A 27,484-nucleotide genomic window follows, 5' to 3' on the forward strand; every position below is an offset into this window, starting at 1 on the left:
AGCTTAGAGAGGCAACTGGCTCAGAGTCAGAGGCTGTTTTTATAGGGGGTCTCAGGGGAAGTTGGCAAGCAGAAATACAAAAACAGAGGAGAGAGATAAAACAGACCTTTTACAGATTGTCCTTAAGATAACATATTCAGATATGGAGTTGGGCAAGCATGACAGAACACTACACACACAACAGATCTTCCTGGCAAAACAACAAGCACATCCCTGGAACTCGATGTCTACCTGGTGATCCATAACAGAAGCAGACAAGTTGGGGCCCTATTACAAAGATGGAGTAACTGTTATTCAGTCTTACATTCCCCATTGATTTTTCCCATAGCTGTGTAATCTTATACAGCATTATCTTGGTATTCTTGCCTCCATCTTTGTTCTTTCTCATCTAGCTCACTTAAAGGATGATATTTGGCCTGTTGATTCAAAATCATTAGGTGAACAGATCCTATCCGGGCCCTTACATAGGCCATAAGCTTATTAATAATGCATGGGCCAAAAGTCAAAGCTAGTAACAAGATTAACAGGGGTCCAGCAAGGGCAGAAACAAGGGTAGTCATCCAGGGAGACCAGTTAAACATTGACTGGAACCATCCCTCCTGTTTTATCAATCTATTATAATTTTCTTATAGATGTTTATTTACAGTGGCCAGAGTTTCTCTTATTATTCCAGATTTGTTACCATAATAGCAACATTGCTCTCCTAGGGCTGCACATAGCCCCCCCCCCTTTCATAAATCTGAGGTCAAGTCCTCGGCGTTTTTGAAGGCCCATCTCAGCCAGAGAATCAACTTGTTTTTCCGAATGAGACACTGACTCGGTAAGTAGGCCTAATTCTATTTCTAACTGTTGGGCAAGGGTCGTGAAATTAGAGTCTTGCACTCCTATTGTGGTCACACCCAGAGCTGCTGATCCCACAATGTCTGCTGGCAAGCCTCAGTCCATTCGACGGGTGTATCTCCCCCCATGGTGGCTTCGTGTAGGGGTTTGGCAACTTCAGCAAAACCTGGGATCCAAATTCTGCAATACCCGATTGCCCCTAGGAATTCATGCACCTGTTTCTTTGAGCTTGCTTCTGGAATCTGGAGAATTGCTGATACCCATGATTCTGCCAGCCTCCTCTTCCCTTCCTCAAGAATATAGCCCAAGTAGGTTACCTTGGTCTGGCAAAGCTGAGCTTTTTTCCAGGACACCCAATATCCCAGGTCTTGGAGAACTTCCAGGAGGCCCTCGGTGGCCACAAGATATTCATCATTGGTTGAAGTTCCCACTAGGAGGTCATCTACATATTGAAGAATAGTTGCTTGGGGAAAAACTCTCCTTACCTCTCATAAATCTTTGCTGAGAGCTTCCCCAAACAGAGTGGGAGAGTTCTTGAATCCCTGTGGCAGCCGGGTCCATGTCAGCTGTCTGGTAGTCCCACTGTCTGGGTCAGTCCACTCAAAGGCAAAGAGAGGTTGGCTCACTGGTGCCAGAGGTATGCTGAAAAATGCATCTTTGAGGTCTAGTACTGAATACCACACATGGGCAGGAGGGATGAAACTCAGCAGAGTATAGGGGTTTGGTACTGTTGGGTAGACAGTCTCTACCCGGCTGTTCACCTCCTGCAAATCCTGTAGCAGTCTGAAGTCTGAGGTGTCAGGCTTCCTCACAGGGAGCAGGGGAGTATTCCAGGCTGACTGGCAAGGGACCAAGATGCCAGCCTCTTGGAGTCGGTGGATGTGCTTAGAGATTCCCACCTTGGCCTCCAGCCAGAGGGGGTATTGTCGCACATGGATGGGGGCAGCAGAGGCCAGCAACTGGACCACTACCAGGGCATGGTGGTTGGCCAGCCCAGGTGGATTGGTTTCAGCCCATACCCTGGGAAACTTTTTCTGAAGGTAGTCCCATTTTTGTTCGGGGGGCTCTGCGCCCTCTTTTAGCAATCTAAATTCATCTTCTAGGGGAACTGTCACCATAATGGCAGAGGGTGGCTTAAGCTCGAAGGTTCCTCTTTCAGGCTCAAAGGAAATAATAGCCCCCAACTTTTGTAGCAAGTCTCTTCCCACCAATGGGTATGGGCACTCAGGGATAACTAAGAAGAAATGGGAGACAGTGCCTTTTCCTAGATTCACAGTCCGTCTAGTGGTCCAAGGGTAGGAGGCCATTTTCCCAGTGGCTCCAGTAATGGAGGTTTTTGAGGAAGTGAGGGGTCCAAGGGGGGTCTTCAAGACAGAGTGGGCCACACCAGTGTCCATAAGGAACTGAACATCTGTTCCCCCTATCTCCAAAGTCACCATAGGCTCACTGGGTTGAGCAGCCATGAGCCTTGGCCCCGTCAATCTTCTTTATCTACTAAGAGGATTCCACCTTTTTCCTTTTGGGTCTCCTTTTTTCTTTTTCTTTTTAGCTTTTCACAGTCCTTCTTAAAATGGCCCTTTTCCTTACAATAGGTACATTGATCTTTCTCTAATAGGGGTCGAATCCTTCCCTTGCTCCCTTCCTTATTTTCAAGTCTTTCTTTCTGAACAAATCCTCCATCAGCCAAGGTGGCTATGGTCGCTTTTCCCAGCCTCTTGGCCATCCTCTCTTCTGGGGGATCTCTATTGTTTCTCTCCCTCAAATTCTTCTAGTCTTTGCAGCTTCTTTCTAATGTCCAGGGCCGACTGGGTAACAAATGCCAAATTTATTGCCTGCCGATTTGCAGGGGTGTCTGGATCAATTGGAGTATACATACGGTATGCTTCCAACACACACTCCAAAAAGGCAGAAGGGGATTCCTCTGGTCCTTGAAGGACCTTGCTTACCTTGCTCAAATTGGTAGGCTTCCGAGCGGCTCCCCTCAGGCCGGTCAGGAGATGCTGACGATAGTTCTGGAGAGCTTCTCTCCCACTCAAGTTATTAGTTTGCCAGCAAGGTTGGGTGGATGGGAGCTGTGCTTCCAGATGGGCTCACTGTTGGTCATCTAGGGGGCCTTCCAGTCCACCTAGTACCGACCTCACAGCTTGTTCCTGGATCCTTTCCCTCTCCTCTGAGGTAAAAAGGGCCTGGAGGAGTTGTTGGCAATCATCCCAAGTAGGATCATGGGTATGGAAGATAGACTCTAGGAGAGATATTAGGGCTTGAGGCTTCTCTGAGGAGGGGGGATTTTGATGTTTCCAATTATATGTCACTGGTAGTGAAGGGGATATAAACATAATGACCTTGTTCTGTCTCCCGAAGGGGCAAGAGAAGGGCCAAACTAATTTCCCCAGTGGGGACCTCGCAAGGTCCATACTCAGCCCCAGCTCGCGTGTGTGGGGGAGAAGTCACAGAGTCTGGGGACTGAGGCCTCTCAGGGAGAGGAGGATAGAGAGGAGTAGGAGCTGAAGGTTGAACAGACAGAGGAAGGGAAGGATTGCGGGGTCTAGAGCAGGAGCCATCTGAGGGAGTGGAGGATTCCACATAGGGCAGAGGCCCTCCTAAGGGATCCAGGGGGTCAGGTTCCTGTGAGAGAACTGGCTTAGGAGCCCGGGGCTTAAGTTCCTGGGTCCCTTTCAGGGCAGCGACTAAAATGCGAGTGTCTGTTCGGAGGGAACAGCGCTGCAGCCAAGCTGGAGGTTTCTCACAAGCCTGAACCCAGATGTCTATGTAGGGAAATTGGTCTGGGTGGCCAGGGCGACCAGTGACTTTGCCCCAAACCGCTCGGCAAGCACTGGGGTCAAAAGTCCCTTCAGCTGGCCATCCCACCCCGAAGGCTGGCCATTCCAGTTGGCACAGGGAGTGGAGTTTTCCACGAGAAAATTTCACCCCATATTCATCTTCTTGTTCTGGAGAAAAAGCCAATTTAAAACTAGTGAGAAAGCAGTCAAGTGGAGTGGACCCGGTAGAACAGGTTCCTCCCATTACTCTGCTCCTGATGAAGATTGAAAAGAAAAAAATGTAAAATCAAACACACAACAGACACAACATTAACATACAAAAGGCAAGACGAACGGGCGCCATGACAAACTGAAACTAAATCTTCCCTTGTTCCTCTTCAGGTACCTCGGGGTCAGGGGAGGCTTCCCGGCTCATCAGCCACCTCACTCCTGACTTAACAAATGGTTGCAACCGGCCGAAAGCTTACCTCCGGAGGTTTCCTGAGTTTTGTGTCTGAGAGTCTCCTGCTGGATCCTGCCACGGAGTCTCAGCCGAACCGGGGGTTCCTACCTGGGGGTCTCGCTGGGGCCTCCAGAATGTAAGACCGAGGGCCTTACCAAATGCTCCAAGGAGCTGACTGCAGTGAAGAACACCCGGGAAGGAACACACCGGACAAGTTGGAAAGTCAAACAGACCTTTATTAGTCTGGCCAGACGGCACTCCCAAAGCAAAGTAGCTTAGAGAGGCAACTGGCTCAGAGTCAGAGGCTGTTTTTATAGGGGGTCTCAGGGGAAGTTGGCAAGCAGAAATACAAAAACAGAGGAGAGAGATAAAACAGACCTTTTACAGATTGTCCTTAAGATAACATATTCAGATATGGAGTTGGGCAAGCATGACAGAACACTACACACACAACAGACCTTCCTGGCAAAACAACAAGCACATCCCTGGAACTCGATGTCTACCTGGTGATCCATAACAGAAGCAGACAAGTTGGGGCCCTATTACAAAGATGGAGTAACTGTTGTTCAGTTTTACAGTACCTGCACATGATATATCTTGATTCCTCTTTTATTTCCATTCCCATCCCCTCCCTTCCACCCTTCTTCCCCTCCTTATTTACAAAAACCCCATTTCCATTTTTTTCTTCTTTTCTCATTTTTTCTTTTTCCCTCCTTCTTTTCCATCTTCCCATCTCTAGTTCCCCTTCCTTTTGAACTGTTTCATTATTTCACCTTGTCTTTTATACATTTTGGTCCCTACTTAAACTTTTACTTTCTTACACCAGAGAGACAATGTAACATTTACACATGTATCTGATTTATTTCATGTAAGAGTGTAGCTTAGAGGTGCATCCACTTAGCTATAAATGTCTCAGGTTCATCCTTCTTTATGGCTGACTAATACTGCATCATATAGAAAAATCACATCATTTTATCCATTCCTTGGTTGATAGGCATTTGGGTTGTTTTCAATATTTAGCTATTGCACACTATGTCACTATGAATGTGGATATTCATTTATCACTGTGGTATGATGCTTTTAATTCTTTTGGGAAAATACCTAGAAGGGGAATAGCTGGAACAAATGGAAGCTCTAATCCTAGTTTTTTGAAGAATTTCCACACTGATTTCCACACCGGTTTCACTAGTCTTCACTCCCACAAGAAGTGGAGAAGGGAACCTTTTCCCCCACGTCCCTGCCAGCATTTGTTGCTTGATTTTTTTGTATTAGCCATTCTTTCTGGAGTGAGATAATATCTCAGGGTTATTTTAATTTGTGTCACTCGAGTGACCAGTGATGTTGAACATTTTTTCACGTTTATTTTCCATTTGTACTTCTTTATCTGAGAAATGTCTATTCACTTCAGATCCCTACTTTTGGACTGTGTCTTTAAGTTTTGGAGGCCAGATGTTTTTCAATTCTTTGTACCTTGTAGTTATTAGTCCTTTCTTGGAGGAACTACTGGCTAAGATTTTTTCCCACTCTTGTCTCTTCACTCTGTTGGTGATTCCTTTTGTGGTGCAGAGGGGTTTTTTTAGTAGGATGAGATCCCAATTGTTTATTATTTGTATTACTTTCCATGTGGTCTGTGTTTTGTTCATGAAAGTTTTGCCTATGCCTATGTCCTCAAGAGTTCTACCTAATCTATCTTGCAGCAGATTTTGTTTCTGTTTTAATATTTAGATCTTTGATTCAGTTCAATTATAGTTTAGTGCATGGTGAGAGTCATGGGTTTAGTTATAGTCTTCAGCATATAGAAAGCCAGTTTTTCCAGCACCACTTATTAAAGAGGCTATTCTTCTTCCAGTAAACATGTTTGGCCCTTTTATCAAAGATAAGGTGGCTGAGTATGTTTGTGTTCATTCTCCATCTTCTAGTCAGTTCCATTGATCTTTAGGTCTGTTTTTTGCCAATAGCATGCTGATTTATCACAGAAGCTTTGTAGTACAATTTCAAATCAGGGATTGTGATGCCTCCTGCCTTGCTTTTTTTTTTTTTTTTTTTTTTTTTTTTGTACCAGGGATTGAACTCAGGCCCTTGCCCTTGCAAGGCAGGTGATGGAACCACTGAGCTAAATCCCCAGCCCTGCCTTGCCTTTTTTTTGCCCAGAATTGCCTGTGCTATTCTAGATCTCTTCTGGCTCCAAATAATTTTTAGGATTATTTTCTCTAATTCTGTGAGATATGCTGTTGGAATTTTGATCGAGATTGCATTAAATCTGAAAAATATTTTTGAAAGTGCATAATATTTTCATTATATTGGTTCTTTCTACCCAAGAACAAGGGATGTCTTTCCATTTTCAGATATCTTCTTTGATCTCTTTTTTCAGAGAAATGTAGTTTTCAATGTAGAGTTCTTTTGTTTCCTTCATTAGACTGATTCATAGGTATTTCATTTTTTAATGCTATTCTGAATATTGATTTTTCCCTAATTTCTCCCTCAATGAGTTTGTTAGTCATGTACAGAAAGGCTATTGGTTTCAGAATGTTGACTTTATATCCACCTACACTATTAAAGTTGGGGATTAAATCTACAAGTCTTTTGGTGGAGTTTTTGGCATCCTGTAGAGAGTATCATGTCATTTGCAAATAATGATAGTGTAACTTCCTTTCCTAGCCTTATTCTTTTTATTTCTTTCTCTTGTCTAATTCCTCTGGCTAATTTTTCCAGAACTATATTGCATAGGAGTGGTAAAAAAAAAAAAAAAAGAGTGGTGACAGTGGACATCCTTGTCTTGTTTCTGATTTTAGAGTGAAAGCTCTCAGCTTTTTGTCCAATTAGTGTGATATTGACTATTGGTTTGTCATAGATGGCTTTTATCATAATGAGTTAAGACCATCTATTCCAATTTTCTGTAGGGTTTTTATCATGAATGGGTGTTGGACTTTGACCAATGCTTTTACTGCATCTATTGATATGGCCATGTGATTTTTGTCCTTGACTCTGCTGATATGGTGTATTGCATTTATTGATTTGTGTATGTTGAACCATCCCTCGGCCTGGGATGAATCCTACTTGATCATGGTGTATAGTCATCTTGAAGATTTGCTGCATTCTGTTTGCCAGTATCTTATTGAGTATTTTTGTATTTAGAGAGATTGGCCTGTAGCTCTTTTTTGGGAGTCCTTCTCTTGTTTTGGTATCCAGGTAATACTTGCTTCCAGGAATGATTTGCAGAGTATTGCTTCACTATTTCATTAAAGAATTTGAGAAGAATTGGCATTAGTTCTTTAAATTTCTTATAGGCTTCAGCAGTGAAATCATCGGGACCTGGACTTTTCTTTATTGCTCAGTTTTTAATTATATTTTCAATTTTAGTGGATGATATTGGGCTATATAGGATTTAAATAACTTGTTTCAGCTTTGGTAATTCATATCTAGGAATCTGTCCATTTCTTCTGTTTTCCATCTTATTAGAGCATAGGTTCTCAAATTAGGTATTGATAATATTCTGTATTTCCACAGGATCTGTTGTGATTTCACCCTTTTCATTCCTAATTGCATAAATTTCAGTCTTTTCTTTCCTTTTTTGATAAGATTGGCTAAATTTTATCAACTTTATTAATCTTTCAATGAACCAACACTTTGATTCATTGATTCTTTGTGAAGTTTTCTTAGTCTGTATTGCATTCATTTATTATCCTTATAATTTCCTCCCTTATAGGAGCTTTAGGCATGACTTGTTCTTTCCTTGCTAGAAGCTTGAGTTTTAGCATTAGGTTATTTGAGATTGTTTTGTTTTCCTGATGTGAGAGTTCACTGCTGTAAGTTTTCCCATTAGGACTGCTTTCATTGTGTCCCATAAGTTCCAGTATGTTGTACTGGTATTATTATTACATCATAGATACTGTTTAATTTCTCCTTTAATTTCATCTGTGACCCATTGGTTATTCAGGAGGGTATTATATAATTTCTGTGTGTTTATGGTTTTTTTGTGGTATCTTTTGCCAATTATTTCCATTTTCATTGCACTATGATCAGATGATATGCATGAGATAATTTCAATTCCTTTGCATTTACCTAAGAATTTTCTATGGGTTAGTAAGTGGTCTATTTAGGAGAATATCCCATGTGCAGCCAAGAAGAATGTGCATTCTGAAGTTTTGGGATGGAACACTATTTAGACATATATTTCATCCATTTGTTCACAAATATAGTTGAGTTCTGACATTTATTTGGTGATTTTTTTTGTCTAGTTGATCTGTCTATTTGTGACAGTGGGGTATTAAGGTCCCCCATTAAAATTCTGTTAGTGCTTATTAGATTTTTCATGTCCATTAATATTTGTTTTATATAAATGGATGCACCAATATTTGGGGCATATATTTTTTTTCTTAAATTGTTTTATTGGTACATTTTAGGCATACAATACCTTTACATTTAACATTGGGTGCTTGTACCTGTATATGATGTATCCTTTTTTTTTTTTGCTTAAATTCTTTTATTGGTACATTTTAGATATGCAATATGTTTACATTTATCATTGAGTGCTTGTACCTGTACATGATGTATCTTGTTTCTTCTTTTTTCCCCACTAACTGTGAACACTTCACCCCCTCCAACCTTCCCTATTTATATGGACTTCATTTCCATTTTTTTCTCTTTTCTCATAATTTTTCCTTTACCTTCTTTCCTTTCCACTTCCCCTGCCACAACCCCTATGCCTTTGGACATTTTCTTCCTATTTCAAATTATCAAATATTCATTTTAATCCTTATTTACACTTTCAGTTTCTCACACTAGAGAAACTATCCAGCATTTACACATGTGTGTCCTACTTATTTCACTTAAGAGTATGTCCTTGATATGCATCCATTTAGCTATAAATGTCTCTAGTTTCTTGTTCTTTATGGCTGAGTAGTACTCCATTTTATTAAAAAAAAAACACATCTTCTTTATCCTGTTTCCAGTTGATGGGCAACTGTGCTGTTTCCAAGTTTTAGCTATTACAAACTATGCCATTATAAACATGGGTGCACATATATTGCTGTGGTATGATTCTTTTAATTTTGGGGGGAAGATGCCCAGCAGGGGAATAGGAATAGCTGGGTCAAATGGAACTTCTAGTCCTAGTTCTGTGAGGTATCTCCATACTGATTTCCACACTGGTTGCACTAGTCTTCCCTCCCACCAAAAATGGAGAAGGGTTCCTTTATCCCCTCACCCCCATCAGCATTTGTATTGGTTGATTTCTTGATAGCAGCCATTCTTTCTGGGGTGAGGTGGAATCTCAGGGTTGTTTTCATCTTAATCTCTTGAATGACCAGTGATGTTGAATATTTTTTCATATATTTGTTTACTGTTTTAACTTCTTTGTCTGAGAAATATCTTCTCCTTTCAGATGCCCATTTTTGAATTGGGTCTTTGAATTTGGGGGTCTGATTTTTTTCAGTCCTTTCTATATTCTAGATAGTATTCCTTTGTCTAAGGTGCAGCTGCTGAAAATTTTTTCCCAGATTGTAGGTTGTCTCTTACCTCTGTTGGTGGTTTCTCTTGCAGTGCGAAAGCTTTTTAATAAGATGAGATTCCAGTTGTTGATTCTTTGTGCTAGTTCCCATGCTACTGAGGTTTTGTTCATAAAGTCTTTTCCCATGCCAATGTCTTTAAGAGTTCTACCTAACATATCTTAAAGCAAGGTTAGCGTTTCTGTCTTAATATTTAGATCTTTAATCCACGTTGATCTCCATTTATTGCATGGTGATAGGTATGGGTCTAGTTTTAATCTTTGGCAGGTTGAAATCTAGTTTTTCCAACACCATTTATTAAATAGGCTATCTTTCCTTCAATGGTGGTGGTTGTCTCCTTTGTCAAAGATGAGGTGGCTGAGCATGTCTGGAGTTTTTTCTGCATCTTCTAATCTATTCCACAGATCCTCATGTCTGTTTCTTTACCAGTACCATGCTGTTTTTATCACAGTAGCTTTGTAGTATAGTTTCAAGTTGGGGATTGTGATACCCACAGCCATGTCTCTGTTGCCAAGAATTGCTTTTGCTATTCTAGGTCTCTTTTGGTTCCAAATAAATTTTTATACTGTTTTCTCTAGTTCTGTGAAGTATACTGTTGGGATTTTAATCAGCATTGCATGAAATCTATATAGTAGTTTTGGAAGTATGACCATTTTCACTATATTGGTTCTTCATACCCAGGAACAAGGGATGTCTATCAATTTTCTTATATCCTCCTGGATCTCCTTTTTCAGAGTGCTGTAGTTTTCAGTGTAGAAGTGTTTTGCTTCCTTTGTTAGATTGATTCCTAGATATTTCATTTTTTTGGATGCTATTGTAAAAGGAATTGTTTCCCTAATTTCTCTCTCAGTGAGTCTGTTATTTGTGTATAAAAAGGCTATCATTTTTTGAGTGTTGACCTTACATCCAGCTACTCTACTGGATCTGTCAATTAAGTACAGAAGTCTTTGGGCTGAGTTTTTTGGGTCTTCTATGTAAAGTATCATATCATCAGCAAATAATGACAGTTTAACTTCTTCTTTTCCTATCTTTATTTCTTATATTTCTTTCTCTTGTCTCATTGCTGTGGCTAATGTTTCCAGAATTATCTTGAACAGGAGTGGTGATAGGGGGCATCCTTGTCTTGTTCCTGATTTTAGCTTGACAATTTTCAGTTTGTGACCATTTAGTATGATGTTGGCTGTTGGTTTTTCATAGATAGCCTTAATCAGGTCAGGATAAAGACCTTCTATTCCAATTTTCTTTTGGCTTTTTTATCATGAATGGGTTTTGGATTTTGTCAAATGTCTTTTCTGCATCTATTGAGATGATCATATGGCTTTTGTCATTGACTCTTTTAATATAGTGTGTTACATTTATTGATTTACGAATGTTGAACCATCCCTGCATCCCTGGGAAAAATCTGACTTGGTCAGGGTGTATGATCTTCTTGATGACTCTGTATTCTCTCTGTATTCTGTTTGCCAGTATCTTGTTGAGGATTTTTGCATCTATGTTCATTAGGGAGATTGGTCTGTAGTTCTCTTTTGGGGTTGGGTCTTTCCCTGGTTTTGGAATCAAAGTAACACTTGCTTCCAGGAAAGAATTTGGAAGCCTTACTTCACTTTCAATTTCCTTGATGAGTTTAAAGAGCAATGGTGATAGTTCTTCTTTAAATGTCTTATAGAATTCAACAGTGACGCCATCAGGACCTGGGCTTTTCTTTGTTGGTAAATTTTTCATTACATTTTCAATTTCACTCATTGTAATTGGGGTGTTTAGAATTTCTATATCTTCTTCATTTAACTTTGGCAATTCGCATATTTGTAGGAATCTGGCCATTTTTTTCTCTGTTTTCCACTTTGTTAGAGTACAGGTTCTAGAAGTAGGTATTGATGATCCTCTGGATTTCTGCTGGGTCTGTTGTGACTTCACCTTTTTCATTCTTAATTGCATGGATTTGAGCCTTTCCTTTTTTTTATAAGGTTGGCTAAAGCTTTATCGATTTTATTTATTCTTTGGAAAAACCAACTCTTTGATTCACTGATTTTTTTGTATCATTCCCTTAGTCTTCATTGCATTGATTTCTGCTCTGATCTTTATAATTTCCTCTCCTGTATGAACTTTGTGTTTGTTATGCTCCTCTTTTTCTAGGAGCTTTAGGTTCTGCATTAGGTTATTTATTTGAGTTCTCTCTGTTTTCCTAATATGGGCATTCACTGCTATGAATTCCCCATGTAGAACTGCTTTCATTGTGTCCCAGAGATTCCTGTATGTTGTACTGACATTATCATTTACTTATAGAAACAGTCTAATTTCTTCTTTAATTTTCTCTGTGACTCATTTGTTGTTCAGAAGGGTATTATTCAATTTCCATGTGTTTGTGGGAATTTTGCAGTTTCTTATGTTATTGATCTCCAATTTTATTACACTATGGTCTGATAATATACAGGGGTAATTTCAATTCTTTTACATTTACTTAGACATCTCCTATGAGCTAGCATGTGGTCTATTTTTGAGAATGACCCATGTGCAGCTGAAAAGGATATGTATTCTGATTTTGCAGGGTGGAACACTCTGTAAACATCTATTAAGTCCATTTGTTCAATAGCTTGGTTCAGTTCTAGAATTTTTCATTGTTAATTTTTTGTCTAGATGATTTGTCTATTTGTGATAGTGGGGTACTGAGGTCCCCCACTACAATTGTACTAGTGTTTATTTGGTTTTCCATGTCCATTAATATTTGTTTTTATAGTTGGTGCCATTTCTATTTGGTGCACATGTATTTAGGATTGTCATCTCTTCCTCTTGGATTGTTCCTGTCACAAGGATGTAGTGACCATCTTTGTCTCTCTTAATTAATTTTGGTTTGAAATCTACTTTGTCTGCAAATAAGATTTCTACCCCTGTTTTTTTCTGGGATTCTGTCATGTGGAGAACCATTTTCCATCCTTTTACTTTCAGTCTACAAATTATCTTTTGAGTTAGGTATGTTTCTTATATACACCATTCTGCTGGATTTTGCTTCTTAATCCATTCTGTCGGTCTACTTCTTTTGACTGGGGAATTGAGGCCATTAACATTGATAGTTATAATTGGTAGATATTGACTCATCCTTGTTATGATGTTTTTCTGTTGTTGACTCTTTTACTTCTTATTTTTCCCCCTTTCCCTTTAGTGTCTTACCTTGCCTGGTGGCTTCCCTCTGTTAAGCCTCATGGAATTGTGATCTTCATTGTCTTTTTCTAGGATATTGCTTAGAATTGTTTGGAGTGCTGTTTTGGTGTTCATGAAATTTCTCAGGTGTTCTTTTTCATGGAAATATCTAATTTCCCCATCGATTTTGAAAGATAATTTTGCAGGATACAACAGTCTAGTTTGGAAGTTATTTTCTTTAGGGCTTAAGACACTTCACTCCAGGCTCTCCTTGATTTGAGGGTTTATGTTGATAAATCTGCCATGATTTTGATGGGCTTTCCTTTGTAGGTGATTTGTTTCTTTTCTCTAATTGCCTGTAGGATTTTTTTTTTTTTTTGGTACCGGGGATCAAACTCGGGTCCTTGCGCTTGCGCAGCAGGTGGTGAAACAACTGAGCTAAATCCCCGCCCCTGCCTGTAGGATTCTGTTCTTCTGTTGTGTTTCTGGGATCTTGACTATTATATGTCTAGCTGTAGATTTTTTTTGATCATGGCTGGGTGGATTTCTATATGCCTCACTTACCTGTATGTCCAATTCTCTACCTCTGTCTGGCAAGTTTTCTACTATTACTTTTGTGAACAGTTTTTTTTAATGTCAATTGTACTTTCTCCTGCTTTTTCATGGACTCCTATCAGTCTTATGTTATTCTTTTTTGCATCATCTAGCAGCTGCTGGATTGATTTCTCATGGTCCCCTACTATTTTTATGAAATCTGTTTTTGTGGTCCTTAACCTCAATTCTGTCTTCTATATCTGATATTCTATCTTCAGATTCCCTTATTCTGTTGTGCATGATTTCAATGGAGTTTTTAATCTCCTGAATATCTGTTTGAATCTGTTTCATGGATTCCATTTCTTTCTTATGCTGGGCATTCATGGCTTCCAGCACATTCTGAGCCCATCTATTTTTTTTCATCAGTTTCTGTTCTAGAGCCTCTAATCATATCCTTCACTCTGATCACCATCTCTGTATTTATCTGGGAGATTATTTCTGCTTTGAGTTTTTCTAGAGCCTCATTCATCTGTTTGTTACTCTCTGTGCTATCCATTCAGGGTGTCTAGGTGGTTGATTTCCAGTCTTTTCCACATCGTTTCCCCCAGAATTTGCCTTTTGTGGGTTGGAAGTCTGAGTTTGTGCCTTGCTTAAATGTCTTCTCATTTTTGTTTTTGGTACTGTCCTTGGTTTAATTCCTGGGTTGATACTTTGAAGTTGCTTATTGTATCTTTTTTGATGTATTTAGAACACTTATGGAATGACTCCTTCTCAGAGGTGTCTTCCAGATATAGCTGGTCTTTAGGTTTTGAGTCTCTAATGACTCTGAGCCTATCTCATTTTCATTATTCCAGGAAGGACAACTGATTAGATCAATCTCAACACCTTAGCCCAAGTGATACAATCAGCAACACAATAGCATCAAGCACAGCTTAGAAAATTTCAATTTGTGGTAGTTATTAATCTATCACCTTTAACTGTGTGAATTAAATCAAAATCGAGGACCAGCCCAACACATGTTTATAATGGATAAACTCTTCAATATAGCAACTGTACCCTTCAGGATGGGGAGTTAGAAGGAGTTGGGGAGGGAGGAATAGGTAGGTAGAAGGGTAGGAGAAGGTTAGCAGTGAGGCCAGAGGACATAGGCAAGAGTAGGAAAGAGAAGAAAAGAAAAATAAAAAAGGAATACAAATTAGGGCCAGAACTGGAAGACAAAGGGAGATGAAGAACAATGTGGGACAGCAAGGGAGCAAGAGAGAGAGAGAGAGAGAGAGAGAGAGAGAGAGAGAGAGAGAGAGAGAGAGAGAGAGAGAGAGAGAGAGAGAAGAGAAGAGAAAAGCAAAAGAAAAAGAGAAAAACGAAAATTTTAAAAGAGTAGAAAAAGAAGAAAAAAATTAAAAATAAGAGCAAAAAATTAGTGGTAATTTTGAAAATAACAAATAAAAGATAAAAAATGAAGGGCCTTCTTCAGGTTGTGTCTCTGCTGTCACAATAGACAACATGGGCAGCAGTGTGCAGTTATAAATCAATGAGTCTCAGTAAGCCAGTCACAGACCTGTGAGATTCAGGCAGATTTCTGACTGCAAGTCCCAAGTTGAGCTCACTGTCCTCATACAGGGTTGAACTCTGCAAGATTCTATTGCAGGTTCCTACTGCCTTTCCCCTGAATTTAGTCCAGGTTCCGATGGGATGTGATGATCCCTCCAACTTACCAAGTACGGTGGTCTGGTGTGCCTTTACTGCAGAGATTGTCTTCACTTTTCCAGTGGGCTTCAGTTTTCATCAGGGAGCCTGAGAGAGGCCCTCTCTCTGTTGTTCACTTCTGCAGCTCAGGACAATAACCTTTATGTCCCCCTGTGCCTCTGTAATGTGGAACCAGGTAGCTGCACAGTGAAGAGGCCAGAGGCAGCGGGGGGGGGGGGGGCTGTTGTTGCAGGTGCCCACACTGGTACACTGGTGTGCATACCCGGGGGATCTTCACCATCTCCTGGTCAGAAGTGGGGGCATGGCAAGCCAGACAGAGCAGGACTCCAGTCAGCCTGGGACTGCTCTGCCCACATGGCTACCCTGGCCTGGTGCATATATATTTAAAATTGTCATCTCCTCTTTTTGAAATATGCCTTTATCAATTTTGTAGTGACCTTCTTTGTTTCTTTTGATCAGTTTTGGCTTGAAATTCACATTGTCTGCCAAGAGAATGGCTACTCCTGATTTTTTCTGGGTTCCTGTCTCATAGAACATTGTTTTCCATCCTTTGACTTTCAGACAATGGAGTTCATTTTGATTTAAATGTGTTTTTAAGTAATATTTTGTCAGATTTTGTTTCTTGGTCCACTTGTCCAGTCTTTTTTTTTTCATTGTTGAATTGATTCCCTTTACATTTATGGTTATAGCTGCTATATATTGGGTTACCCTTGTCATATTGCTTTTCTGCTGTTGGTACTCTCTTTGTTCTCTGATTAATTGCTTGCCTTGCCTGATGGCCTCCTTCTATTGGTGTTCTTAGAATTGTGATTTTCATTATCTCTTTATAAAATGTCCATCACAATGTTTTGTAGATCTGTTTTCTTGGTTGTGAATTTCATCAGTTGTTCTTTGTCATGGAACTAATTTATTTCTCCTTTGATTTTGAAAGATACTTTTGCAGGGTACATCAATCTGCATTGGAAGTTGTTTTCTTTTACAGCTTGAAATACTTCACTCCAGGCTCTTCTTGCCTTAAGTGCTTGTGTTGAGAAGTCTGCTGTGAGTTTGATGGGCTTTCCTTCATAGGTGATTTGTTTCTTTTCTCTAATAGCTTTTAATATTCTGTTCTTATGATTAATTTGTGGAATCTTTATTGTGTGCCTTGATGTGGTTTTATTTTTGGTCATAGTTATTTGGAGTTCTACATGCCTCATTCAGTTGTATGTCAAATTCTTTTTCCAAGTTTTGGAAGTTTTCTGCTGTTACTTCTTTAAACAGCTTTTGCATAAAATTTGCTCTACCTCTGGTATTCTCGTTGACTCTGATCAATCTTATATTATTTTTCTTAGCATTTTCTTGCTATTGTTGGATTGATTTTACATGATCTCTGGCTATTTTTCAGAAATCTTGCTTTTCATGGGCAGTAAATGCAGGCTTGTCTTCTAGATCTGAAATTCTATCCTTATCTTTGTTCAAATGATTAGGAATACTTCCTATGGAGTTTTTAATCTACTGGATATCTATTTGAATCTGTTTCATGGATTCCATTTCTTTCCTATGTTGGGCATTCATGGTTTCCATCATTTTCCTAAGTGCCTTTATTTTTTATCTGTATCTGCTCTAGCTTCATTGGGAATGTCCTTCATTATAATTGTCATTTCCTTTTCTTTTTTTTTTTTGTAGTGGGGATTGAACTAAGGACCTTGTACTGGGGAGGTAGGCATGGTACCACTGAGTTAAATCCCCAGCCCCTGTCATTTCTTTTTTTACTTGAAAAATTATATTATCCATTGCCTCATCTATTTGTTTTTCAACCTGTGCAGTTATCAATTCAGAAAGTTCTGGTAGGTGGCTTCTGATTTCCTCTGTGTCATTGTCCCCTACACTTATCCTTGGTGGGCTGGAGGTCTGGGTTGCATTTTGTTTCTGTCATATCATTTTCTAATGTTTTATTTTATTTTGTTTTCTGAGTTATTGCTTATAGATTTCATATGGTATATAGCTTTATCACTTATATCAAGGTTTCTCTAGGAAACGTCTATTCCTCAAAGATGTCTTCTCAGAATAGGTGGTTCTTGATTTTTGTATCTATCCCAAGATTATACTTTCCCAATTTATTAAGGATATGAGGTTGCTATCTATTTAGCTCAGAACCTAGTCCTTTGGTACTAGACTATAGTTTTGATTGTGACTCCTGACAATGGCCATGTTGTCATATAAGGGAGAACTGATTACAACAAGTATGACATCCTAGCTAAAGTAATGCAGTTAACAATAACAATAACATCAAGCACAGCTTAGCAACTAACAAACTGTGGTAACAGTTAGTTTGGTACCTTTAATCATATAAGCAAGCTCTACTGTTTTATAACAAAATATAACATAAACAAGGTACTTGTATGCAATGAATTTCCCCTTAGTAGAGTGATTTTACTCTGGATGGGGGAAATTTAAGAGGGATAGGGGACAAAACAGAGAGATAAGTGAAAAGAAATATAGTAGAAGCAAGGGTGGGGGGCATAAGATGAACACCCAGTCTTTGGGAGACTGAAGAAAAGGGCAAGAGAGAAAGAGTGGTGGAGAAAGCAAGAAAGACGAGAGACTACTGTTCACTCACATGAAAATATCATAAAATCAAGAGAGATAGTTGGGGAGAGAAAGATGAATAGAACAGAACAAAAATTAAGGTAAAAAACCTAAACAGCCACACACACATATACACCTACACAAAAGACAGAACAAAATAAAACAAAACAAAAACAACCAGACAGATACGGGAAAGCAAATCAAGCAATCAAAAAATAAGGAAAATAATAAAATTCCTCAGGTATCCACAGTTCTGTTAGTGTCCCTGACAGAGCCTAACAGAGCCCGAAATTGTACTGTATAACCCCGCCAAGACTGCAGTTGGTGCTGAGTATGGGGCTGATTTTGGCCTCCAAATGTGGGAGCTGTGGCCATTCTTCAGCCAGCCACTTTGGAGGTATCTCTCAGGTGTCTCACACAAGTCTCACTGAAGCTGTTTCTACGCTGCTCTCCAAACTGTTTTGGCGCCCTCCAGTGGAGCCAGCCTGAGGCTACTTCCAAGTCTGTGGACAGTCCCTCTGGGACCCTACTGCTTCCTGAGTTTCACTCTGCTGACTAGTTCCATGAACAGGTTGTAGGGGCGGAAGGGTACCCTTGTCCCACGGCTGGCCAAGGTTGCTTGCCTGCTGCCTGTCACAGGGCGGGGTGAGAATGTCTCCTTCCCATCCTTCCACACCTCTAATTCTGATTGTACAGCAGGGAGATGTTTCTAGTCTTTAGTGGCCGGGGCTAGTCTGGGTAGTCCCAGTCCTCTCTTCTCAGCAGCTTTTCTCTCAGTCAGCTGTCCAGCTGCCTACAGTCTACCGTGAGGGAGCTCTTTGCTCTTCCTCACCGGAGCTTGGTAATGAGGAGGCCATGGGGCTATTAGGAGTGCAAGCCCTGAGGATTTTGAAATAAGATGGCAACCCTTGCCCGCTGTACTCTGAGCGATGTGTGGGGACTGTGCCCCCTTCACCGACCAATTGTTGACTCTGGGAAGGGCCACTGGAGAAGCAGTGTCTCATGTTCTCACTGCTGTCTCCAATTATATGAAATTTTTCTGATCCAAGTCCCGTCTCGTTTTGCAGTGTACAGGAAAATTGTTTTCACTGCCTACCCCTCACCATGCGGCTACACCGCACCTCCTAGTCTCGGTCTGTGTCGATGTGCAACTTCTTCTGTAATAATGGATCCTATTTTCTATTTCTCCTCTGTCATTTCCCTTGTGATTTCCTGTGCCCTTCACTCATGCAGTTTCCTCTCCGAGTTATTGTTTTCCGGACTCTGGGCACTTTGTCTTGGAGAAGCTGTGTTGCTGGCACTCACTGCTCTGCCATCTCCCCCCCCCCCTTTCCCTCAGCTTCTTTTCTGAGGTTTGCATGTGTATTCACTACCCTGTCCTATCCAGATTAACAAACTGGATATTTGTTAAAGCTGTTGAGATATTAAACTTGTTTTATGAATGTTTGTTCATCATTCTATTAGATTATGACTTCCTTAATTGGCAGAGACCATGCCTTTTTATTGTATGTGTGTATGTATGAATGAATGAATGGTCCTGTGAATGAAACCTAAGGCCTCATACATGCTAGATAAGCTCTCTAACACTAAGCTCAATCCTTGCTATGAAATAGAGGTAAATAATCAAACCTTATAAAATGAGCTACAATCATTCTCTCTTCTATACTGGCAAATTCAAAATCCTGACACCAAAGACAATCACATTCAATAGTTTCCTTAGTATTACAGGATAAAATGAATATACGCTTGATAAAACAGACAAATAACATGACAGTATAAACTTTCATACTTAACTTGGTGCCTTGGAGAACTTTTTATATTAACATAAAATGTACCTCGATCATATTTGTCTGCATATGCTAAGAACTTATAAGATAAAACTTAACAAAATTTTAAATCTTACAAGTATTGCTAATTATAGGCACAAAATTCAGAAAATCTCTGAAACTTATTCATCTTGTATAATTGAAACTTCATACCCATTGAACTTTAGCTCCCAACTGCTTTCTCACTCCTACCCCTGGAAACCACTTTTCAGGTCTCTGCTTCTTTGCATTTGATTATTTTAAAGGATAACTTATGGAAGTGAAATCCTGCAGTATTTTTCATTCTGTGACTGCCTTTCTTCACTTAGCATAATGTCCTCCAAGTTCACCAGTGTTATCACAAATGGCAGGATTTCTTTCTTTTTAAAATATTATGAATACATATATAATTGAATATTATACACATACTACATTTTCTGTATTCATTCATCTCTTGATGGATTTAGTTCTTTTCATATCTTGACTATTGCGAATAATATTGTGATGAACATGGGAGGGAAGATAGCACTTCAGACCCTGCTTGCTAATAATCTTTTGGATTATTCTATGATCCAGAACTGGGATTGCTGGATCATATAGTAGTTTTCATGTTTTTGTGTATTTCGGTCCTTTTAGCTATTACAGATCTTTCAAATGGACACTCCAAAATAAAAAGTTATTTATTGATGAATATTTAGGTAATTTTCAAGTTATTGGTACATAAAAAACAATGCTGAAACAGACACCCTGTACATACATATTGTTTTATATTTGCAGTTGTATGTGATGTGAAATTCCTAAGAATGTGTTTTGATTACTTCCTCTTCTTCCCATTGGAGAGAAAGGGACTCCTTATCTAGAGTCATGAAGATGGCTAAAAATAAGTTTCCGCACTAGAAAGATTAGATTAGTAATAGTGTATTAATCACATATACTTATGGCCCTAGAATACTATATGACATGCACAGCCACATGAAGTTGCACTTGGGAACAAAGTATACAAATTGGAGCTTTGTGAAGTATAATTTTGTAACAACAAAGTGATATGACACTTAATTACCAGAAAAGAAAATGACTGGATTTTTAAATCATTCTGTGGGCTATCAGAGATCTGAGACCTGCTATTCAGGGATACACAAAGACTGGGCCTGTGCCCATGATAAAGAAAATTGTTTGAATACCTCAGTTTAACTTCAGGAAAATATACAGAATGTCATCGGAGTGTCTTCTGTGTTTCTCCAAATGTCAAGACACATATTATACAAGGCCTTAATGTTAGGGTTTATATAACAAAGATTCATGAGCCAAAACATATATACATTTGAATTTTGTAATGCAGTTCTGGGAACTAAACATAGGGCTTTATGCATGCTTGGCAGGTGCTTTACCAGTGGAATACAACGCCAGCCCCGATTTTTTATTTTATAAATACAGTTGACCATTTTTTATTTGTAGTTTCCTCATCTACAAATTCAACAAACCAGAGTTTTAAAATATTTTTTTAAATTTCAGAAAGCTTCAAGAAACAAAACTTGAATTTTTCAGTGTTGAGCACTCTACTGAAGGCATATGAATAAAGTGATATTCAGCCATGCCCTACTGTAGCTTCTGGCTACTTCACAGATCCTCAGTTTATCTGCAGCACTTGTTTGATCATTATTTGCCTTACATCTTGTTCATGTACTATGTAGTTGGGCATAGTTGGGCATATAACAGTTGTGTTTATCCTGAATGCATACAGACTTTTCATTATTACCCCCAAATGCAATATAATACCTATTTCTGTAGCATTTAAATTGTATTGGCAATTATAAGTAATCTGGAGATACTATAAATTGTACAGAAGAATATGTACAAGCCATATGCTAAGACTATGCAATTTCCTATAAAGGACTTACTTGAGCATTCATGGATTTTGATATCAGTAGGGTGCCCTGGAAACAATGACCTGTAGATACCAAGGGACACATATACAGGTAAATGCCCTGAAATAAGAGCAGAAAAGCATAATTCTTGTTTTCTTCTATGTTTAGCAATTGCCAAGTTTTATTTGATTTTGTAATTTTTGAAAATCAAATGAAAAATTATTTCTTGATAATTTGACTTGTATGGTTTAAGTATGATTAAAATTTTATATACTTATTGACCATATGTATTTATTTTTCTATGAAATGCTTATTAAAATAATCATGGTTGAAGATGGCTGGAGAGGAATCTAGCATTTACTTGCTCCTCCTCAAAGAAGCAAAGCAACAGGTGTACTTTTATATATCAAGGTGAATGACCATGGGAGAACACTGAACTTCAATAGTATAAAGATGGGAACCTTGTAAATTCCAGAGACTTCGGACAGCAGCATAGCAAGAGCAACAAAATATCCCACTACCTGAATCCTCAGCTTCACAGCTGGATGAAAAGAAGTCTCTCCTCTATTTGCATAAAGGTGAACAATGGTCCAAGGAAACTTTATCAGCACAGATATTGAACATTAAAGCTATTTGAAAGTACTGAGTGGGAAGTGTATAGCAATGAATGCCTATATCCAAAAACAGAAAGATCTCAAATAAATGACCTAATGATAGACCTCAAGGTTTAAGAAAAACAAAATCTAAAGTAAGTATAAAAAAATAAATAATAATAAGCAGAGCATAAATAAATGAAATAGAGTGCAAAATAACAATAGAAAGAATCAATAAAATAAGATTGGCTTTGTAAAAATATAAACAAAATTGAAAAACATTTAACTAAACTAACAAAAAAAGGGAGAGAGAGATAATCCAAACAAAAAATATTATAACTGAAAAGGAAAGATATTACAACTGATATCACAGAAATTCAAAGCTCATTAGATACTATTTTGAAAATAAAATATAGGTGGACAAAATTGAAAATCTAGAATAAATAGTCAAATTTCTGTAAATATATGAATTACCAAAATTTAACAACAAGGATATAATAAATGTGACTAGACAAATAACAAGTTATCTTAAAAATAAAACAAATAACAAGTTATCTGATTGAATCAGTAATAAAAGTCTCTCAAGAGGGCCGGGATTTAGCTCAGTGGTTTTGCCGCCTGCTGCGCAAGCGCGAGGACCTGAGCTCGATTGATCCCCGGTACCAAAAAAAAAAAAAAAAAAAAAAAAAAGTTTCTCAAGAAAAAGGAGCGCAGAACCAGATGACTCTACTGCTGAATTTTACCAAATTTTAAATAAAAACTAACATTATTGTTTCTCAAACTGAATCATATATTTGAAAGGGAGGAATCCCTTCCAAACTCATTATGTGAGATCAGCATTATCATGTTACCAAAACCAGAGAAGCACACAACAAAAAAGCAATGATAAAAAAGAGAACTATACATCAATATGCCTGATAAACATGGATGCAAATCCTCTCAACAAAATCCTAGTAAATTGAATTCAATATCACATCAAAAATATCATTCACTACAATCAGGTTGGTTTCATTCCAGGGATACAAGAATGATTTAATATAGACAAGTTAATAAAATGCATCAAATCAAGAAAATGAAGAAAAAAATCATGTGATCAATTCAATACACACAAAAATAGCATTTGATAAAATCCAAAACCTTTTAAGGGATAAAATCCATATTAGGTATAATATGAACATGTTTCAACATAAAAGAGGTGATATATGACCAATTCACAGTCAACAACTGAAAGCATTTCCTCTAAGATCAGAAATGAGACAAGACTGTCCACTCTCACTAGTCAATTCTAGTATTATTCAACATACTACTAGAATGTTTAGCCAGAGCAATTAGAAATGAAAAAGAAATTAAAGGTATGTAAATAGGAAAGGAGAAATCAAATTATCCCTGTTTGCAAATTATATGATTCCCTACACAGAAAAACTTAAGGACTCCATCAAAAGACTATTATAACTGATATATTCAGTAAAGCAGTAGTATATAAAATCTATATACAAAACATCAGCTTTTCTATACACTGATAATGAATCTGCTGTGATAAAAATCATGAAAACAGTCCTATTCACAATAGCCACAAAATACTTAGAAATAAACTTAAGTAAATGAAAGATTTCTACATTAAAATCATAAAACATTTAAAAATTAAATTGAAGACAGCACTAAAATATGAAAAAAGACACTTTCTGCATTAGTCAGCTTTTTGTCTGTGATCAAATACCTGAAAAAACAACTTAGAAGAGAAAAGGTTTATTCTGTCTTATGGCTTCAATTTACTCTTGGCTGGTTCCATTGCTGTGGGTCTGAGCGAGGAATAATAGCACAGCCAAAGGGCATGGTGGTAGAAAGCTGCTCAACTCACGGTGGCCAGGAAACAGGGTGATAGATTCAGAGAGGAAGGAACTAGGAAACAGATATAGTCCCTGAATTTGTGTTACCAGGATCCACTGCCTTCATTTAGGCCCTACCACTTGTTTCCATCATTTCATAATAATAGCATCAAATTATGATTTCATCAGTGGCTTAGTCCATTGATAAAGTTAGAGACCTCACAATACAATCAATCCCAAGACCTGTTCTAGATCCCAACAATAACATTTCCTTTTTTCATAGATTGGAAGAATAAATATTAAAATATCCATATTTCCCAAACTTATCTACAGATTCAATGCTATTCCCATTAAAAAGCACAATACTAAAATATATATGAAAGTACAAAAGATCCCAAACAGACAAATTGTTAAGCAAAAATAAAAAAAACCTGAAGGGAATAGCATTGAATCTGTAGATCAGTTTGGGAAATATGGATATTTTAATATTTATTCTTGACAAAGGTGCCAAAATTATACGTTGGTGAATGGAAGCCTGTTTAATAAATGGACCTGATAAAAGTGGGTACTCACATGCAAAATACTGTATCTTGACATCTACCTGTCATTATGTAAAAAAATCAACTGATAATGTATCAAAGACAATTAGAGTTAGGGTTAGATCGGAAACAACTAGGTAAGATCTGAAATAACCAGATTAAAACATAGGGGAAATACTTCAACATATTGGTACATGCAATAATTTTCTGGGTAAGATTGAAAAAGCATAGGAAACAAAAGCAAGAACTGACAAGTGGAGTTACATAAAATCAAAAGGCTTATGCACAGCAAAAGAAACAACCAAGAGTGGAGAAGCAACCTATGTAATGGGAGAAAATGTTTTCCATTTATCTGATATAGAGTTAAATCCAGAATAGATAAAGAACCAAAAATAATTACCAAAAAAAATAAGTTATCCAATTAAAAATGGGCCAATGATCTGAACTGACACTTATTAAAGAAATAAAAATGGTCCACAAATGCCTGCCCATAGACAAATAAATGAAGAAAATATGGTCTACATACACAATGGGACAGTATTCAGCCATAAAAAAGAATACGGTCATGTCATCTGGAGGAAAATGGATAGAATTAGAAAACATCATGTTATGTGAAATTAGCCAGACTCAACAAGTTAAATTTCACATGTATTTTATTACACAACAAACTTAAAATTGCATAAACAAACAAGTAGGGAAGAACATACGTACATACATACATACCTACAAAAAAACCAAGAAGCTAGACTTGTGGGGAGATGGTGAAGGACATAAGCATGAGAGGGTAGAAGTGGAAGATGGTGATAACAGACTGGAAATTGATTAAGCTATATTAAATACATGTATCATTTTCTTCCAGTAAGCCCCCAAATTACATAATATTAACATAATAAAAATGCTCAGTATCATTAGCCATTCTTGAAATGCAAATCAAAACGCAATAAGATATAATATCAATACAGCTAGAAAGGCTATTATTAAAAAAGAAAACAAGCACAGGCTCCTAGGGCAGAGAAGGTGAGCCGCGCTGGTGCCAAAGGCAAACACCCGCCCCCCATGGAAATGAGAAGACACATAAACAAGCCTCAGAAACAGACTTCCAGATCACCTACAGCAACCCCAAAGGGAAACAAGATGGAACAATCTGATACTCAACCACCTGGACTCTCTGAACTGGCAACAAAAGAGGATCTGGGAAAAATGAAATCAGAAATAATTACTCAGATAACAGCAAAGATTGTGCTCATGGTGCAAGACATGATTAATATATCTAGAGCAGACACAGATTAAAAAATAGAGGATCTGAGGAATATAATGGAATCCGAAGAGGGAAACAAATGGAATTCATAAAAGAGATACAAATAGATTTCCAGGAGATTAAAAACTCCATCAAAAGTCAGCACAGCAGAATGAACCAATGTGAGGATAGAATTTCACATATAGAAGATAAGACTGAAATTAGTGACCAGGAAAAGAAAAACTGCTTTAAAATTGTAAGGGAACACGAGAAATCAATCCAGCAGCTGCTAGACGATGCAAAGAAGAATAACATAAGACAGATTGGAGTCAATAAAGAAAGAGGAGAGAGTGCAGATGACATTAAAAAAAATTATTCACAGAAGTGATGGCAGAAAACTTCCCAAGGAGGGGAAAAGAACTTGACATACAGATTAGTGAGGTATATAGGACTCCAGCTAGCCTTAATCAAAAAAAAAAATGTACACATAGGCATATAATAGTTAGGATTTCAGAAATCCAACAGAAGAACAAAATTCTACAAGCAGTGAGAGAAAAGAAACAAATTACATACAAAGGAAAGCCCATCAGAATCACAGCAGACTTCTCAATGCAAACCCTCAAGGCAAGAAGAGCTTGGAGTGATGGATTTCAAGCCCTAAAGGAAAACAGCCTCCAACCCAGATTGATGTACCCTGTAAAACTATCTTTCAAAATTGATGGAGAAATAAGATACTTTCATAATAAAGAGCACCTCAGAAACTTCATGAATACCAAACCAGCACTCCAAAAAATTTTAGACAATACCTTAGGAAAAGACAATGAGGATCACAACCCCAGGAAACCCAGCAGAATGAATCCATTGGGTGTGACAAATTAACTGCAAAGTGGGAGAATCCAACAAAAAGAAAAGGTCATGACAAGGCTTTTAAAACTTTTAACTTCATCTCCCTAATGAATGTATAATTCAATCTTATTATTATACTGATTAGTATTTTTTCTGATTCTAGAGTTGCACACCATTCCTTGTGCTATACTGGCTATTTATCATCTTATGTCTACATTTTAATTGAATTGTCTATTAATGAGCTCTAAGAATTCTTTATATATTCTGGTCATAGGTTATATGCATTGGAAATATGTTCTGTTTAAGGACTACTTTTCATTTTAATGATGTCATTTAAAGTTCTAAATTTTGATGGAATCTCATTTATCAATTTTTTTCTTTTACACATCATGTCTTTTGTATCCTAGTTAGTTCTTGCCTACCCTGAATTCATAAATATTTTCCCTTATAATATCTTCTTAAAGTTTTATTCTTTTAGGCTTTCTTATTTAGGTTCATAGATCCCTTCAAGTTATTTTCATGTATGGAAAAAAAGGATTGAGGTTAATTTTTTATATACGGACACCAGGTGTTCTAGTGCCATTGCTGAAAACACTATCTCTTCCTCGGCTCTTGAATTGAGTTTATATTCCATAAAATGCTAATGTTAAATAATCTTTCAAAGCTCCGTGGACCGTATATGTGTGGTTCTATTTCTAGATCCTCTGTTTTATTCAAATGATCTATATGTCTTTCCTTACACCAACACTGCCTTGATCGCTATAGCTTTAAAAGAAGTCTTAAAATTAGGTACTAAACATCTTCCATCACTGTTTTTGTTTTTGTTTTTAACTTTTCTAGGTCCTTTGTACTCCTACATAACTTTTAAATTTCAATATCCAATTCTTCATTTATAGCAAGTATACACAGACCTGAATTTTTATATATACCTTGTGTTTTCTAATCCTGTTAAATTCAAATACAAATTCTAGGGACTCCTAGAGATTTCTTAGTATTTTCTCTGTAGATGATCATTTCATCTACATATAAAGATTTTGCTTCTGCCATGCCAATCCTATCCTAGTTGTGTCACTTTATTGCCAGACTATTTTGGTGGGGTCTAGGTTTCAAAGTGTAATGGACAGATAAAAAGTAAGCATATCTGCCCTTGTTCCCCACCTTAAGGAGAAAGCATTGTATCTTCTCCATTCATATAAGGCGTTCTTGCTGGAAGTATGGAGTACATGTCTTTAATCTGTTGAGAAGGTTCTGTTCTATTTC

General features: G+C 37.9%; 1 protein-coding gene and 1 long non-coding RNA gene across 8 annotated transcripts in view; one reads left to right on the plus strand and one right to left on the minus strand.

The window, feature by feature from the left end:
- Hdx (highly divergent homeobox) overlaps positions 1-27,484 on the minus strand; it is a 241,788-nt gene that overhangs the window by 79,037 nt on the left and 135,267 nt on the right. For 4 of the 7 annotated variants that reach the window (XR_015445582.1, XM_087196635.1, XM_087196633.1 and 1 more), the window contains one exon: positions 21,217-21,303. The exons of the other annotated variants lie outside the window; for them this stretch is intronic. Coding sequence is in view for 3 of the 4 variants with exons in the window: in XM_087196635.1 (XP_087052761.1) it covers positions 21,217-21,303 (87 nt within the window). In the remaining variant the exon portion in view is untranslated. The remainder of the gene's footprint in view (positions 1-21,216; positions 21,304-27,484) is intronic. 7 annotated transcript variants of the gene reach the window in all.
- LOC147822481 (uncharacterized) lies at positions 483-14,560 on the plus strand. Its single transcript, XR_015445583.1, has 2 exons — positions 483-820; positions 4,002-14,560. It is a non-coding gene; the product is annotated as an uncharacterized LOC147822481 (long non-coding RNA).

This window comes from Heterocephalus glaber, unplaced genomic scaffold, assembly GCF_053883595.1.
Source record: "Heterocephalus glaber isolate CG9 unplaced genomic scaffold, H.glaber_assembly_v1.0 deba00001613, whole genome shotgun sequence".
NCBI lineage: Eukaryota > Metazoa > Chordata > Mammalia > Rodentia > Bathyergidae > Heterocephalus > Heterocephalus glaber.